The following is a 19,445-nucleotide window of genomic DNA, read 5'->3' on the forward strand; positions in this document are numbered from 1 at the left end:
GGGGAGGAGGAAGGGGGGAGGGATTGCATTGGGAGTTATACCTGATGTAAATGACGAGTTGATGGGTGCTGACGAGTTGATGGGTGCAGCACACCAACATGGCACAAGTATACATATGTAACAAAGCTTCACGTTATGCACATGTACCCTAGAACTTAAAGTATAATAATAATAATAAATAAATAAAAAGAAAAAAGAATGAAACCATAAATTATAAATAGGTACCTTACACAAAGGTGATACAGAATGTCAAATAATATGCTAATAGAAGAGGTTTTAAGAAGGTACACATATGATTTGTTCTCTATTTTAAAAGATATCAATTGATTTTTTTGATTGAGTATTTACCATGCAAGGCATTATACTACTGCTACATGAAATAAATAGATAAAAGAGACATGAATTCTCCTTTCAGTAAAATGAACACTCTGTTGGTATCAGCGCTGTACTGCATAAAGTCCATAAATATAAGTTGATGGTTACATGTTTTATGTTTAAAGGGAAAATTTTAAAGTAAGTATCCTATTAAAAGTCATCCTTCTTTATTGACTAAGTACTAAACCTAACCTACTTTAGTGAAAGCACTTCTTTCTTTCAGACTTTTACTTAGCAGATGATGAAAACCTAGAACAGAAAGTGCTTAATTCTAAGAAACACTCACTATGAAAACTGAATTATTACAGCTGAACACATGTATCTTGACTTTTGTGGTTATTGTGAGAATCATAAACTTCAGAATATAAGCCATTTGATATCAAGTGTCAGTATTTGGTGCCATTGGTTTATACATATTACAAGATATATAGAGTTACCATTTAACTATTGACATCATTATTCAGTGTCCCAAAATAAGAACAGAGATTTTGATGTACTGACTTTGAGTAATTTTTATCAGGTTCTAGTTCAACTTGAAGAAGGTAAAGAGATGTTTTCATATAAATCATTGGTTGAAATTTAGATGCAAAACAGTAATTTAATGCTGTGGCTTGGAATTTCTACCTTTTTGATTTCTCATCTAATTGGTGACATGTTAATAAATATGTATATAAAGATTATTTCTTACTGGAAAAGTAAGAGTAGGAGAGGACATAACGAGAATATGTCTTCAATGTCCAGCCATTAGCCACTACTCTTTCTTGCTACACCATATCACTATGCTCAGTTCCTCCTTTGGAGAGACACACATTCAAATGTTTAAAGTTATACCATGAAGAATGTTATGTTTTACAGAATTATGTCAGAATTCTGCCAGGCTCTAGAGGAAGGACCAAATCTTTTTGGGAAATCAGTTACCATTTCTCAGAGGAAATGACATTTAAGGTAGAACTAAAACAATGAGTTGATTTTGATAGAAAAGGAGTGCAGTTGTGTTTCAGATATAGTTATCTTCAGGTTCTTTACATAATCAATGTTAAGTTTTGTATCTTTATTCTTTATAATATTTTCATAAACTGTTTTTGTATACATTACAACATTTAAATTGAGTAGTATTCTTGTTACTACACATACTTTTAGCTCTAAGGTAGAGGTCAGAAACGTGACATTTAGATTAAATTCATTTTCCTTAATCATGTGTCGTTTGGCACAAGTAAAACACAAACTGACTCCAAGTTTAGTACCTTTTCCATGGGACAGAAATGAAGGAATTATATTGTACCAAGTTGAATGGTTCGTCCCCAAGATGTAATTGTTGATATGTTATTTTAACCACTGAAATTTGGGTCTCAAAATTATTTATTTATTATAGAAAACTAAAAGTGTAATAGATATGTTTGAAATCAGATTGCCATGTTAAATTTAGGCTTTATGTAGCTTTATTGGGAATGAATAAATCTGATGTTTTCTGAATTATTTATTGTCCATGATCCATAGTAGAAATATTATATGTTTTTTATATATTTGATAGAACTAGAAGTCATTGTATGGGGATTGAATAATAGAAAAGGTGGCATAACATAGTGGTTAGAAGGATGGACCCTGGAACCAGTCTGCTTAGATTTATCACCTTGTTTTGCCACTTACCAGCTGGGTGACTTGGGATAAGTTACTTAACCTCTTTGTTATCAGTTTCCCTATCTGAAAATGGTCATAAGAGTCTGAAAATAGTATATTTTCTGTCAGGTTGTTACAAGGGTTAAACAGATTGTCATTATTATTATTTTTTGAGACTCTGTCACCCAGGCTGGAGTGCAGTGGCATTAACTCAGCTTACTGCAACCTCCACCTCCCAGGTTCTAGAGATTCTCTTGCCTCAGTCTCCCTAGCAACTGGGACTACAGACGTGCACCACCGTGCCCTGCTAAGTTTTGTAATATGTTTTGGTAGAGACAAGGTTTTGCCATGTTGTCCAGGGTAATCTTGAACTCCTGGGTTCAAACAATCTGCCTGCCTCAGCCTCCCAAGGTGCTCGGATTACAGGTGTGAGCCACCATGCCTGGACAAACAGGTTAATATTTGTAAAGCACTTGTAGCAGTGCCTGGCATGTAGTAGGTGCTATAGAAGTTTTGATTAAATAAGATAGATGGGCATGAAGCTTGACAGAGTTTTATAGGGTAGGCATGTCTTGCCTTTAAAATACACCTAGCTGCAGAAAATGTTGTCTTTTCTTTTTTACAAACTTCTCTATTATCCTTTAGAAATATAATGAATTGAAAACTAGTATATCCAAAATAGTGTACTTTTACTCTTTGAATAACCAGATCATGTTATTCCATGGGAATTTTCAACTGATTATGTTTTTCATAGCTATTTGAACAGTACTTTTAAGCCACATGTAGGTTTCAAGGTCTCTAATTTTTTCATTAGCATTGTATCAGAGAATATAGTATTTACGAAAAACATGTACCTGTTTTGGTTAGTGATGACTGGAAAGATTGCTTGACAGTAGTTTAATAGTGCCCATACTGCTTGGAAATATTAGCATTTATTAGATAGATTTCTTTTCAAATGTAATAATAGTGCTCATATAGTACTAATGTTTTTCGTCACTAGGTTTTAAAATTTTGACCATGAGACCTTTGTGCAAACCTTTACTATTCATGGTTTCAAGTAATTTTAAAATTTGGTCTGTATTTTAAGCCAATTATTTAGATTACTAGAGATATACAGTAATATTACGTAACCATCTTCTTCTAATAGTTACTCACGTACAGAAGAAAAGAAAGAAGTCCAAATAAGTACAAAGTAAATTAATATATATGTTTTAAAGAAATAGAACAGGTAATTCACTTTTATAAAATAATTAATTCTGAAATATATATAATAAAGAGTTAAATACTTAAAATACTTACCACTCCTTTACCCATCATCATTTCCATTTTTCCCTCCTCAGAGGTACTCTGTCACAGGCTTGCTTTTTTAGTCTTCTATAACTTTTTCTATGTGTGGGAATACAAATATGTATTCAAACTTAATATACTGTTTAAAAACATATTTGGATGATATCACACATATGTTTGAGGTTTTTCACTTTGTAAGATACCAAAAATATGCCTTTATTCACACCTGTAACTGTATCTCATCTTTAAGTGGTTTAATTTTACTCTTTATTGCAAATATTTCCAAATTAGCTGTTTCTTTTTTGATGGACGGATAAATTGTTTAGCATTTTCTTTCCTCTCTTCTTTTCTCCTTCCCTTTCTTTTTTGCTGCTACAGAAATTACCACTGATACTGAACATCTTTTATAAATTGTGTGCATGCACCCTCACAACTTTTACTATTTCCATAGCATATTCTTAGAAATGGGATTGTTTTATAGAACAAGTATGCTTGAAATTTTTTTTTTTTCTTTTGAAACAGTCTTACTCTGTTGCCCAGGCTGGAATGCCGTGGTGCGATCTTGGCTCACTGCAGGCTTGACCTCCTGGGCTTAAGCAATTCACTTGCCTCAGCCACCCGAGTAGCTGGGATTACAGGTGTGTGTCACCGCACCTCGCTAATTTTTATTTCTATTTTATTTATTTATTTATTTACTTTTAGTAGAGAAGGGGTTTACCATGTTAGCCAGGTTGGTCTCAAACTCCTGACCTCAAGTGATCCACATACTTCAGCCTCCCAAAATGCTGGGATTATAGATGCGCACCATCCACCGTGGCCAGCAGGTTTAAATTTGTAACAGATATAAATTGCCCTCTGTTGCAATTCCGTTCTATAGAGCATACCTATTTTCCCCATATATAAAACATTCTCACAGGAGGCCTCAACAGTGACAAATTTTGTGGGTATACAAATTAACTCTTTAACATGTTTCCAGTGTGACAGATGAAACGTATGTCTGATTGTTGGATATCTGATGAAAAGGATATCTGATATCTTAATTTTTATTTCTTTGTTAGCAATGTTGAGCATTTAAAAAATAAGTTTACTAGCCAAATAACATTTTTTTCTGTAAATTATCTATTCTTATCTTTTCTATTTTTTTATAGTCGTTTATCTTTTTGCCACCTTATATCTTTACTTGGATGTCTAATGGAAATCTCAGTTTAAGACGTCCCAAACTAAGTTTCCTTTCTTCTCAAATGTACTTTTCCTATAGCTCCATTCTTCTAGTCTCTCAGTCCCAGTAACTTTGAGTCATCTTTGATTTCTCTCCTACCATACATCTAATCCATCAGTAAGTCTTATTGGCTGTATCTTTGAAACGGATACAGCGTTTCACCACTTCTTGCCACCTCCTTGCTTCTGCTATCTCTTACAACCTGTCTTCCTTTTTCAACACTGGATCCATGTAGTAAATTTTTTGCATAGCAGCCAAAGAAGTTCTTTCAAAACACATATTCAACAATGCCGTGATTGTATTGAGAATCCGTTACTCTGTCCCAGTTCCCTCAAGTCAAAACCATCTTCTTACTATGACCTACGTGAGTCCTGTATGACCTATATATAGCTCTAACCTCATCTCCTACGTTTCTCACGCTTGCTCACTCTTCTCAAGCCATCTTTGCCTCCATACTTAGCTTGAAAATCCCAAACATACCTCTGACTTCAGACATTTGTTGTTTTTGTTTCATCTGACTACTGTAATGCTCTGCCCCCTGAGATCTGCATGGATCTCTCCCAAACTGGTTTGCTTTAAAAAACATTATTTAAAATTGCTGATATTCACCATATTATAATATATGACATTATAACTATGAGAAAGAAAAAGTCCATTATTCATGCCCTTAAGGTATTTTAAATATGGAATCAATGCTCATATATTAACCAAGTTGGGGGAGAAGGGAAGTATGAGTGGATATGGCAACTAATCATATATCACTACATTCTCATAGTGGTGATGTAATTTAATTTAATAAAAATTTATTTAGATCTGATTTATTTATTTTATGCTACTTTAGAAGTACCTAAAATACTACGTATAAATTATGTATTTGCATTAACTTAAGCTGTATTATATAAATGTGTCTGCTCAGTTTTAAATGAATCTGTTTAGTTATAATACACTATATAAATTACTCAATTGTTTAAAATAATTCCTGAAATCTTTCATTATGAAGACATGGTTGAAATCCTCCAATTTCTTTACTTTGAATGAACAAAATTTTAAATAATATAGAGAGTGGAATATCACATTTCATTTTATTAAGAAATCTTCCTTTTATGTAATCACATACCTGTTTTGGTTATCATCAAAATCCCCCCCTCCCCCGCCCTTTTTTTTTTTTGAGACAATGTGTCGCTCTGTTGCCCAGGCTGCAGTGCAGTGGTGCAATCTCACCTCATTGCAGCAACCTCTGCCTCCTGGGTTCCAGTGATTCTCCTGCCTCAGGCTCCCGAGTAGCTGCGATTACAGGCGCCTGCCACCATGCCTGACTAATTTTTGTGTTTTTAGTAGAGATGGGGTTTCACCATGTTAGCCAGGCTTGTCTGGAACTCCTGACATCAAATGATCTGCCTGACTCGGCCTCCCAAAGTGTTGGGGACTCACAGGCATGAGTCAACGCGCCTGGCCAGAAGTCACTTTTTAAAATTGAGAGATTTTTATGGGTAAGCTTTTGTTATCAGGAAGATTTACATATGGGAAGACTAATTTTCTATCAATTTTGGATGAATCAAGTGCTTTTTAGGTGAATTTCTCTTTTTTTTCCAAGAAAAAATTTTATTGATGTATTACCTTCATACTGAAAATTGGACAAGTTGTTAAGTTACTGCTTAATGAATTCTTAGAAAGTGAATACATGCATGTAATTAATAAATAGAACATTTATCTCTTCACAAGTCTACCTTCTAGTCACTAATCCCTGACAAGAGTGAGTGCTCTCCTGACTTGTAACAAATTAGACCTGCTTATTTTTGAATACTTGCAAAAATCAGTTCTGTAAGAGAAAATGATGTACAATGGCAATTCGTAATCTCGTATAAAAATTGTAATTTTAAGCAAGAGAAGAAATAATCTTGAAAATACAATTGGTATGTTTTTGTGAAATTGTAAGGTATGTTTCTATTAAATAATTAGCTGTTCTCATACTCAGAATCCCGCCCATTGTCAGTTCCTGTTAAAGCCATGTTGAATATATCTGAAAGCTGTAGAAGTCCTGAAGAAAGAATGAAGGAATTTATTGGAATAGTTTGGAATGCAGTGAAGCATCTCACACTACAGGTAAAATAAAAGTTAGAAATATGGATCTAATTTCTATAATCCTTTTTAATTCCCAGCATTGTTAATATTGGTAAGATTTTTCTCACATGTAACAATTATGTATACCATCTCATCTTCATAATTTAGTTGAAAATAATTGGTGTACTTCACTTATCCTAAAAATAATTTTATGAAACTCATATGATCTTCCTTATAGTTATAAAAATATAAACATTTTGACATGTTCCTTGAATTAAAAAATTTTAGTTCATTCTACTTTTTGTTTAAGCATTATTTTCACAATTTTAAGTGCTTAACAGATCCATTGTTATCTCAGTACTGAGATAAAGTCTGAGTTGTGATTAAATTAACATGAAATGGTTATCTAGTTACTTTTCATACATAATTATAAGTTAAATATGAAAATTATAATAGCTATTTCCTTATTGTTATTAAATTTTCTTCTCATTGATTTTTACTTTAAAATGCACAATTTTATCTTACTGAATTACTTTCCTTCAAGATCATGTTTAACCTGATGAAAATATACATTTAGATGCTTATTTGATAAGCTAACAGTTATATATTTTAGTTTTTGCATAGGATTTTTTCTCTGTGATACCAGAGGCATCCTTATATAATTTTATATGTAGCAGATAGTAATATCAAGGGCTTAAGTCAAAGCCTTTCACTTTGACTTAAGATATAAAAGTTGCAATAGAAAATTGTTCCCACCTTACTATGAGAACAAGGTTATATCATCTATAAAATTACAGCTGTATGAAGCCCATAGAGATCTGAGGTCTTAAATTGACATTACCATAATGGCAGGGTGCTAAAATTCAAAAAAGTGACAAGCAACTCACTTTTTGAAACCCAAGAATATCAGAAAACTCCATGAAGAATATATAAAAAGGAGAACATAGCTAAGTACCTAGCAGTCAAACTACTGAAAACTCAAGGAGAACATTTTATTTTATTTTATTTAAAGTGGGAAGATCTTTATTTATCAATATTCTTGTTTACCTGAAGACTAGACTGGAAGAGACTGAAATTATAAGTAAGGCAGACCTAGATATATATTTCTTAGCAATGTAATATTGGGGAGTTTCTTCTTGTTTCTGTGTCCACAAGTTAGAGATTATAATGTCTTCTTCATGAAGAGGGTGGAAAATATAGAGTGATAAAGTATATGAAAGCAACTGACAAAATTTATTCATTTATTGATTCATTTTGCAAAAGTTACAATACTGTATTCAGAGAACATACTGAAGAAAACTAATGCAGTCCTGTCCTCATGAAGATCATAGTTTGGCAAGGAGAGACATTCATTAAATGATTGTACTTAAAATAATTTGACTATACTGATGATGATCCTGCTTCATGAACATATGTGTCAATTAAGCTAACCCTAGAAGAATCAGGAAACATTTGGGTACTCAATAGCACCTGTGTTTTCTTTTTCTATTTCGTCTTTCTCTCCTGTAGCTGTAGCTTTTCTCTAAAGCAGCTGAAGGCTGCCCTGCCCTTCAGCAGGCAGATAAGAACTGATGGAGATAACACCCTTGGGATTATCTTCACCTACCATGGGAAATGATTCTGTAGCATTCCTTGTCTGCCAATGTGTCCTCAGTAGAATTAAGCTTCAGGTGTCCCAGGTTTGCCAGCACATCCATTTTGGTTACTGTCCTTTTGAGAAAATTTAAGAAGTGGGTAGATAATAAAGGCATGTTATATACAGATTAAAAACATTAAGAATGACTCCTTACATCTTATTAGAAACAATGGAGGCCAGAAGACAATAGAATAACATCTTTTATGTGCTGGGGAAAATCGGCACATAACATAGAATTAACATAGAATTCTCTAGTCAGCAAAGTATTCATCAAAAATGTTGGCCAATAAATACATAAAGACAGAAGAACTTTTCTCCAATAGAAATTAACTGCAAGATATTCTGAAAGAAGTTATTTAGGCTGAAAGGAAATTATGACAGATAGAATCTTGGTTTTTCAGAAAGTAATGAAGTATATCCGAAAGTATAAATATGTTGGAAAACAACTGAATATTGCAAAAAAATAGAATTCAAGGAGAAAGCTTTAGTGTGTTTTAGCCTTTTGGCTATCAGCTTCTTTCCTCTTTATTTTCCAGTTAACTTTTTGTTTGTTTGTTTGTTTTTTGTTTTTGGACAGAATCTTACTCTGTCGCCCAAGCTGGAGTGCAGTGGTGTGATCTCAACTCACTGCAACTTTCGCCTCCCAGGTTCAAGCAATTCTTCTGCCTTGGCCTCCCCAGTAGCTGGAATTACAGGTGCCTGCCACCATGCCCAGCTAATTTTTTATTGTATTTTTAATAGAGTTGCCATGTTGGCCAGGCTGGTCTCGAATTCCTGACCTCAGGTGATCTGCCTGCCTTGGTCTCCCAAAATGCTGGGATTACAGGCATGAGCCCCTGCACTTGGCCCTAGTTAAATTTAACATTAAAAAGTATGTGGCACTTAACAAAGTAAAGGAGCTTTGATTAAGATCAAAATTCAGCAGCTAAATGAAATTTCAGTAATTTATTCAGAAAATATTTATGAAGTCCCTAATCTGTCCTACACTCCAGCCAGCCCTTAGTCCTGCAGATGTGAGGAAATTGTCTCTGTGAGCAAGTAGAGTGAGTTTGGAAGTGTATGCTTTCCCAGGTGAGCCTCTGGATGAAAACACAGATGGTCAACACTTTTATTGCAGCTTTTTGAGTCAGTAATTCAAGTATTTAGCTAAGCCTTACCCAGATTATTGACCCACAGAAACTGCAACAAATGTCTCTTGTTTTAGGCTGTTACATTTGTGGTGATTTCTTATATAGCATAGAAAATGAATATAGACAGATATAGACACATTATGCATAGCTATAGTGTCTGATTAATCACTATAAGAAATACATACCTGCCATAAAAACTTTTTAGAATTCATCCAAAAACATCTCTAGTGCATAAAAATACTATTTAATATAAGAGCTCATAATCTTGATTTTAGCATTCCTTTATAGCGTTTCTTTTCTGAGCATGCTGCTTATAAGAAAGTTAAGAGAAGAATGAGAGGAAGAAAGTGTGGATTGTTGTTCTTGTGTAATTAACTCTTAGCTTGCAGAATTATGACTTTTTTAGGGACATCAGCTATATTTCACCAATTTCAGCCATCATGAGTCATTTTAATGAATATCCTAATAACTCCTTGTGTTGACTTACCTGTCCTTCTCCCTTCGAGATACGCTTTGTACAGTGGTAACATCCATCTCTTAATTTTTGTTACATGTTGGGCTATATGCTGAGAAAGCAAAAGAGACATAATAGTTGTCATGGTCTAGCTGGGAAAAGGCTAAGTGCCATGGTATGGAGTATCCTGTAGGGAGACCCTTAGAAAACTTAATGATGAAAGAAGAGAAATGGGAATGTGAAGAGGAATGTTACTTATTGAAAGGATGCCTCGGGCATGTACTTCCTGGTTTGTGATGAATTTGGATGTTATCCTAGGTAAGTATTTATTGCTTTGTGGAAGATCTAGTTGATACCACTGTGTGGTTTAGAATATGATAGCTACCAATAATATTTAGTTGTTTAAAGTTTAGTATAGATCTAAATGTTATTTCATGATAATAGAACTAGTTATATTAAAAAATCTTCATTCCCTCTCATCTTTTTATTAATAATTGAATAATGTGGTATAATTATCTTTTTATTGCTATCACTTTGAGTAGTTCTGTAATAGGGAACATGAAAGATAGTATTGGGTTACATGATTCTTTGACAGCTCTAGGAAAATACTCCAATTTAAGATTCCAAGTAATATCAGAAATCTTTACACTATCTATAAACAACTAGGTACATCAATATTCTATGACGTAGGATATACTAGAGAATGTCCTTCTCTGGCTGGGATTAAATAACAGAAACCAGATTTATTTCACTGCCTGAAATAACCAAAAAATTATTGAAATATATAACACAAAGGTTTCAAACCACTAGGCAATAAGCCAAGTGGAGAGTGATTCCTGAGAGTCTTAAGATAGAATCAGCAGGACTTAGTAATTAATTGATTTGGGGAATAAGGGAACACAGTCTAAGAGATCTTCTAGATTCTAGGTTTGGTGTTTGGGTGGTAGTGATACTATTAAATGAAGCAGCTTTTCCAGATTAGGGGCACATACGGATTTTGAATTTACACATGTATTTGAAATGTATGTGAGACATCCAGGTATGTATTAGATATTTATATCTGGAGTTTAAGAAACAGATTAAGAGAAGAGATATAATTTTAGGAGTTATCTGCAGATGGTTTTCAAACCAGAAGAATGGGTCATTCAAGAAAGCATGTAAAGTTGAAGAGCAATGGGCCAAGGGAATACCATTTAAAAAGTTGTTAGTAGAAGAGAGAATGTCCTTGAAGGAAATTATGTTAGTGATCAGAAATGGAGGAGGAGAAACCAGAGAGTTCATGAAAGCAAAAAATGCATAGAATGTTGAGGAGATAGTGGTCAGCAATGTCAAATTCTAGATGTTAACTATATGCTTTACTTGCTTATTTGCAGTATAAAATGGATAAATTAAATAATGGTTAAGGTTACTTCCAACTCTAACATTATTGTATGATTCTTTTGCTTATTTTATAATGATGCACTACCTTTATTAGCTTCATTACCATCAACAAACTTAATTTTATCTATCACTTTGAATTAATTGTAAGTTATTATAGTGATTTTCCTCATTTTTCCTTTTTTATCTCTAATTATGGTAAAACACTTATATAACATAAAATTTACCTTCCTTACTATTTTCAATAAACTATATGGTTTATTTTGTGGTTCCTTGATTTGAGTAAGCTTATTGAATATCAGTTAACATAATCATTGCAGTACCAAATAATACATCTTTTTATAGGTTATCTTAAATATGACCTAGGTACTTGGCTTGCCTCACCCTAGTCCTGGCCCTGTGTTAAACATACTATATATTTAAACATTTCCAGATGTTAATGTATTGTGAACATTTTTAAAGATAAAATTAGATTCTCATTAAATGATTACAATTTAGACTCTGAAAATCTGAGTTTTATTTTTAAAAGCATTGTCCATTTTTTAAGATGTCTTATGAGCCAAAATATAAAACAGAAAACCCTGCAAGTTGTCATCAGATAAAACAGGACATCATAACTTAAAGGTTTCGAAGGATTATTCTTTTAGTGGAAGTTTAAGCAAGTAATTATGTTTGGAACCAGAATTTCTGCAAAGTTGATGTTGGAGCCAAAGTTGATATTTGCTAAACCCATGTTCTTTTTTGCTTAGAATAGAAACATGTATGTTACATAAAATCATTAACAATATTTGCTGTAACCTATTTGATTTTCAGTTTGGAAGGAGGAGTTTCCATACTTAATTATAATGGATACTCCATGTAGTCTTGGACAGTCTTTTTAAAAATAAATACATATGAACTTTGGGGCCGGGCATGGTGGCTCACACCTGTAATCCCTGCACTTTGAAAGACCTATGCAGGCAGACGACGTGAAGTTAGGAGTTCAAGACCAGCATGGCTAACATGGTGAAAGCCTGTCTCTACTAAAAAACAAAAATTAGCTGGGCATAGTGGTGCCTACCCGTAGTCCCAGCTACTCTGGAGGCTGAGGCAGGAGAATAGCGTGAACCCGGGAGGTGGAGGTTACAGGGAGCTGAGATTGTGCCACTGCAGTCCAGCCTGGGTGACAGAGTGAGACTCTGTCTCAAAAATAAAAATTAAAAAAATAAAAATATATGAACTTTGGGAGCCTTTTAACAATAGATTAGCATAAGTTCACCTGTTCTTTCCAAGTTTTCTGTACCTGCTCATTAACAAAGATTCTATTAAAGCTATGTTTTTATTCCAGAAGCACATAATTGGCAATAGTATATAGTTGATAAAATAGAAATGTGCTGGCTAGAATTTACTACTTTCTAGGAAAATATTTCTCTGCTTATTGCCAGACTTAGCTTTTTTTTTTTTTTTGTCATTTACATCAAAGTTCATCTTGCTGTCCTTTGACATTTACTAGCATTTTCTTTTCTTTTCTTTTCTTTTTCTTTCTTTTTTTTTTTTTTATACTCTCTGAGGTCTTCTGAATGGACTGAAGTCTTCTGAGTTTAATGGCATTTTTAATTTCAGTACCAAGCATTCTGGTCTCTTTCTTTTGGTAATAATGCTCTGTTATTCCTTTAGGGATCTACTTCCCACATTCTGTGTTATTTTAATGAGAATGTCAGGCAAGATGTCTCAAGCAGCATAAGGTAGTTAAGCTGGGCCAGTTGAATTCTCTCTTCTAGGAAGTTACATCTAGAGCATGACTAGTGATGAAAAAAATCATACTGCTTGATTTCCTGATATCCAGTAAACTCCTTGGCCTTTATTTTCAAAATTAAATAGGAGTAGACATTTTAGGCCAGAGAGATCAACTATCAATCATGCTAATTATAAAAGTAAGATTTTATATTTAATCCTTACAAATTTTGCACACAGGCCCACATTCTTATTTATAGGCATTGAACAAGTGACAGCCATTGCATGGTAGTTTGTTAGGAGGAAGTCTGGAATTCAAATCTAGGAATTTTTAATGTCTTCCCTTGACGAGATTTTTATGGAAAAAGTGTGAAGATTTATAACACTTACTCTGGAAAGGATGACAACCAAGACAACCAACTGTAGGGTTTTAATCTATGGCCCCAAATTGGTTGTATTTAAATTTCTACTACATATGATGACATCCAAAATATTTTCATGATGCACTGAAAATTTATCAAATAGGAAAACTGTGATTTGGGTTATAGTTTATGTATTTGCTATAGTGCAAATAGAATACTACTTATTTTAGTGGTCTCTGTATACATAGACAGTTAAACCATAAGCAACAGTATTTGAAAATAAATGCACTGTGAACAGCTTTTGTAAATCTATGGAGGCTAATAATATATGAGATCTCACATATAGGAGAGTCTTGGTGTTGTTTGTTGACTTTATTTCTTTAGCAAATGTTTAGGTAACACTATATTGAATATATGTATCAATGCTATGAGTTCCCCCATTTACAGATGAGGAAACTGAAGTCATGGAGAGATTAAATAGCTTATCGAAGATCCTACAGCTGTGTTGAATCATCTTGTTAACAGATCAGTTTTATTAATCACCTTAGAGGTTGCCTCTGGAATGAAATGGTGAACAACATGCATGAAGCAGTTATTTTCATTACCACATCTGATGAAAATAATTGTTTAATTGTTTCTACTTGTTTAACAATTATTTATTGAGTACATAGTACATGCACCACTGTACAATGTACAGAAACTATATAGTGTACAAAATAAGCAAATGTTTGACTTCATTAAGCTTATGTTCTAGTGAGAATTCCGTAAGGATATTAATATTTGAAAGTGATCTTGTTTAAGCTTTTTTAAAGCTGGGACTATGTCTTTTGTCTCTGTATTCCTGACTTCCAGGTCAGTTCAGGATAGATATTAGAGAGTACATGAATAAAGGAGAGAAAAAGTAAATGAAATGCACCATACAATGTTCCTTTATTTTTGTTTTTTATTTGAAACTCTTTCCTGAAGAGTAACATACATTTATATAGAGAGTATTTGGTACTGTAGAAATTATGCAAAATATAATTATCATTACATTTTCAAGTTGTAAATAAAAATAAGTATATTATTTGGGAATAGGAAATAGTAATGTTATTGAATAGGGAAGAAATTGTGGCACAACATTTCAAAGCATTTATCTGTAAAGTGCTTTATATGATGGGCAGTAGCTAATTAAGATTTTCAGATTAATGGGTAAATCAAACCTATCTTAGTCTCTTCTTTTTAACTGAATTGGGATCACAGTTATAGAGCACATAAAAGAGAAAAATCTAAGTTTCTGAAACCTCACATATAGAGTTAAGAACTTACAAAGGCATGTGTCTTTCAAATAGCACATAAACTAGAAACATCAGGGAAAATAATGCATTGCAATCATTTCATTTATTAAAATAAGAATAACAAATAATTTTTACTTTATTGGTTTATCTTCAGTATATGAGACTTAGATATGTAGCCTTTGACCCAGTAGGAATCAAAATAGAGGTGGTTCCACTTCAAGAATTTGTAATAATCCCTTCACTTTAGCACATGAATGTGTTCAGTATTGGCAAAAGAACACGTTGCTACCAAAACTGAAACAAGATCTTTGAAACAGAAAGGATGTTGCCATGGAAAAATGAAGTAACACTCAGTGCAGCTGTGATGCATTCATGAATAGGATATTTTTTTAAAAGATCATTTGTGTTTGGTGTGGCTCAGAGGGTCCCAACCAGATGGTTTCCATGAACATGATCTGACCCCCAGCTTGAGGACTTCTTACTGGCAGATTACTTCATTTTCTTTCCCTTGGATTGTCAGATCCTTACATTAATTCAGAATTTACTGCTGCAGATTTATATTCAGTAATATAAATCACTCAACATTTTACATTAAAACCACAATTTTATACATACAGTTTAACAGTTATTTTAAAAGTGTAAAAAGATTTATATGATAGCTTTAGTATATGTAATAGATATAACATCATAATAATTTTGAGTAATTTTAATTATATTCTTATCATTAAAGGAATTCTCACAAAATATATTTTAGAAAGTTTATTTTAGAGTTGTATATCTGATGCTACTGTAGTGTTGATTCTGTTTGCATTGCTCACATTGTTTACACTTGATGAAATAATTGATTTTTAAATTAGTGAAATTTTATGTTTTATGATTTTGGAAATTTTGGCATGATTTCAATTTGTTCCTAAGGATTTGTATGCATGTGGATGTGTATGGTAGCATACTAAACTAATTACCTCACATTATTGAAAGCATTTTTCACCGTAATATCAATACCTGCATGAAGTGTTAAATACTGACACTTCATATTTTGACCTTTTAACCTGAATTAATAAAGGCTATGCTTTTAATGTGCCATTTTAAATTGTGCAACTGAAAATTACTAGTGAATTATGTTAAATATTTTAAAGCATAATTGTAAGTTACCTGAGACAATGTAGACTTCTATTTCAGAATAAATAAACTACATTCTGATCTTAAGTACATATATTAACACATATGTACTTTATCTAATCTGCAGGATAAGATTTTAGAACTAAAATGAGCTCATGCTTCATGAACCAATGCACTTATTTTTGCAAAATTTTATCTGTATTTTTCGTCACTGAATCCATCAGTTTGTCCACGCCCCAAAATGTGAAGCAAAGACGAACAGGTTTGTTTATTTATAGGTTGGCAAATTATTTATCGTATCAAGGAATTCCAAACCTGCTACATATCATCATGCTCTCACCAGAGTAGTATATTAGGCCCAAGAGAAGAGATATTGCTGTTATCTTTTAAAAATGTAGTCTTTTTGCTAATATAGTTTCTTTGAATATCCAAGAATTTATGAATTAAAAAAATATTTTGTATTACACCTCCAGATAACATCTTTTTGTGTGAAATATTTTGTAGGAAATCAACCAGTCATAGTTTGTATTTTCTCAATAACTTAAGCATTGTAGGCTGTTGCAGCAATTGGATAATGAGACACACAGTACTACTTTATAAGCACCGCTAAGACTAATAGACTTTAATCTACATTGCTTCTGAATTAAGAAGTCATGATGAATTCAGTTTTGGGGTTGGGCTTACTTTGTCTGTTTATCTTAATCTTTAAGGTCCTGGCAACTTAATGTAACTCTACTGGAGATAGGAGAGCTTTAAGATAATACATGAAATTATAATTTAGGTAATTTGAAGAATGAAAAAAATAAGAAATAATGCTCTGATTTTTAAGTCTTCTGATTTCTCCTATTACCGTGTATTTGTTTATGTATAATAAATCTGATATATGTATGTATACTTGAATCATTGTATATAAAAAGTGAAAGTATGTGATATAAACATGTTTTTTAATGGTTGTCTAGTATTATAAATTGAATGTTTTAAACATTTTTTTCTTATATTCTAGTCTGTGAAGTAAAAACGGAAGAACTAAATTCACATAAAAATAGCCCTTTTTAAAAAAGTAACAGCAATAAATTGCTAGGTAGTTCTAGGCCTTATCTGGTGTTAACAAAATTTTCTAATAAACTGCAAAAGAAGGAGGGATTTCTGATCTTCTTTGGCCAGCACATTTTCTAACTCAGTCTTGTGTCTTGGAAAAGACTATGTGGAAGGGCAGATCATCTCTTGTCACTGCGCATTTTGTATCGAGTGTATAACAAGAGTAAACAGTACCTTTTCAAGTATTTTTTATATTCATTAGTGAAAATAAGTCATAAAGATAAGTCATCAAATAAATCATAAATATGGAACGTTTACTTTTTTGGTTGTTTATTCTGGTGAAGATATTAGGTGTTTGAAGGTATATTTAGTCTGATCCAAATATTTTAATTCTGCTTTTCTTTTCTAGCTTGAAGTACAATCTTGTTGTGTGTTTATTCCAAATGATAGCCTGCCTTCCCCAAGTACAATTATATCTGGTGACATTCCTGGAACAGTGAGAAGTTGGTACCATGGACAAACCAGTATGCCAGGAACACTTGTCCTCTGTTTGCCTCAAATAAAGATTATTAGCGCTGGGCACAAGTACATGGAACCTCTGCAGGAGATTCCATTTGTTATCCCACGACCCATCCTCGAAGAAGGTATATTTAAAAATTTTTTTTCCTATGGTTAATATTTTATATGGACATTTTTAGATTTGTTGGTGTTTTTAAATGTTTCAGTGTATAAGCAAATCAGTCTTCTCATTGAAAGATTTTCCTGACCAAAGTAAATGAACTAAGTGATGCCATTTATTGCCATCCATATATTTTAATCTTAGTCACATATTCACATATATGTTATATATAAAAGATCATATACAATATAATATAATCACTAAAATACAAACATAGGAAGAATTAACTTGGGAAGAAAGTTGGTTTTGGATATTAACATTAGGCTAAACTAAGAATGATAAGTAGACTGATCTAATTTAAGCTACTTGATTTATGAATGAATGTATTATATATAAAAATAACTGCGAGAATATAGTATTTAGCAAGCGTAATGCATTTTTAGATTTCTCATTTGTTTATACAAAGTAATTATATGATGATTAGAGTCATGATCCTTTCTCCAATATATATATATTTGATTTCTCATATTGCCGTGTTTTCAGTTATGAATTCATAAGCTTTTGAACTTTGGCATGTTCATTTCAAACAAAATGTGAACCTGGAAAAATTTTGAGTCATAAAGTAAGTAATCTGAATATATGTTATAATAACAAGGCTCAAATTTTGGACAGTGCTAAACAGGTCAACACCTTGTTCATATTATTAGGATGTAAGTGTATGAATCCTGATACCATTGAAATTTCTACATACTGTCACTGAAAAGCAGACATAGCCTGTGTAATTTTTGACCTCTACTTTGATGTTGGTTTCTCTCTCCTTTTCTCTATACTGAAATTTCTGTCAAATTCTACTTTTCTTATATTTATTAAAAGAAAGCATGATTTCAGTAAGAGACATTTTTGGTCCTTAATAATATGAATACTGTTATTATACAGTCACAGAATTTTAAGGTGAAAGGGAATATTTTTAGAGTGTATGATCTTTTGTGACTGGTTTCTTTCATTTACTGTAATATTTTTAAGATTGATTCATGTTGTAGCAGTCTTTATTGTTTTTATGGCTGAATAGTATTCTATCGTATGGAGATACCAAATTTTCTTGATTCATTCATCAGTCGATGGACAGTTGAGTTTGTTTTCACTTTTTGACTTTTATGAAAAATCCTGGTATAAACATTTTTTTACAGGATTTTTGTGTGGATTTGTTTTAATTTTTTTTAGCTATATGCCCAGGAGTAAAATTGTTGCGTCCTATAGTAACTATGTTTGAGCTTCTCAGGAATTGTTAGACTGTTATCCAAACTGTCTGCACCATTTTACAATACCACATTAATGTACAAAGGTTCTAATTTTTTCACATCTTTGTCACTATTTGTTATCCGCTTTGTTTCTTTTCTTTTCTTTTTTTTTTTGTTCTAGCCATCCTAGACAATAACCTCTTAAACTGGAGAGAACAATTAATTTTAAGTGTTAATTTTTTGTTTTTTGTTTTTTGTTTTTTTTTGAGATGGAGTATTGCTCTGTCGCCTAGGCTGGAGTGCAGTGGCACAGTTCTGGCTCACTGCAGCCTCTGCCTCCCAGGTTCAAACGATTCTCCTGCCTCAGCCTCCCAAGCAGCTGGGAATACAGGCACTTGCTGCCATACCCAGCTAATTTTTGTATTTTCAGTAGAGTCAGATTTCACCGTATTGGCCAGGCTGGTCTTGAATTCCTGACCTCGTGATCCACCGATCCACCTTGACCTCCCAAAGTGTTGGGATTACAGGCGTGAGCCAATGTGCCTGGACAAATTAAAGTGTTTTTTTTTTTTTTCTTCTTCTTCTTCTTCTTTTTTTGTTATTATTATACTTTAAGTTCATGTGCATAATGTGAAGGTTTGTTACATATGTATACTTGTGCCATGTTGGTGTGCTGCATCCATCAACTCGTCAGCACCCATCAACTCATCATTTACATCAGGTATAACTCCCAATGCAATCCCTCCCCCCTCCCCCCTCCCCGTGATAGGCCCCAGTGTGTGATGTTCCCCTTCCCGAGTCCAAGTGATCTCATTGTTCAGTTCCCACCTATGAGTGAGAACATGCGGTGTTTGGTTTTCTGTTCTTGTGATAGTTTGCTAAGAATGATGGTTTCCAGCTGCATCCATGTCCCTACAAAGGAC

General features: G+C 33.0%; 1 protein-coding gene across 1 annotated transcript in view; it reads left to right on the forward strand.

Annotated features, from left to right (window-relative positions):
* Positions 1-19,445, forward strand: part of VPS13B (vacuolar protein sorting 13 homolog B) — an 858,817-nt gene that overhangs the window by 365,347 nt on the left and 474,025 nt on the right. Inside the window, exons 20-21 of the mRNA XM_025394335.1 lie at positions 6,474-6,601; positions 17,075-17,309. Of these exons, the coding sequence (XP_025250120.1) occupies positions 6,474-6,601; positions 17,075-17,309 (363 nt within the window). The remainder of the gene's footprint in view (positions 1-6,473; positions 6,602-17,074; positions 17,310-19,445) is intronic.

The sequence above is a fragment of the Theropithecus gelada genome, chromosome 8, assembly GCF_003255815.1.
Source record: "Theropithecus gelada isolate Dixy chromosome 8, Tgel_1.0, whole genome shotgun sequence".
Taxonomy (NCBI): Eukaryota; Metazoa; Chordata; class Mammalia; order Primates; family Cercopithecidae; genus Theropithecus; species Theropithecus gelada.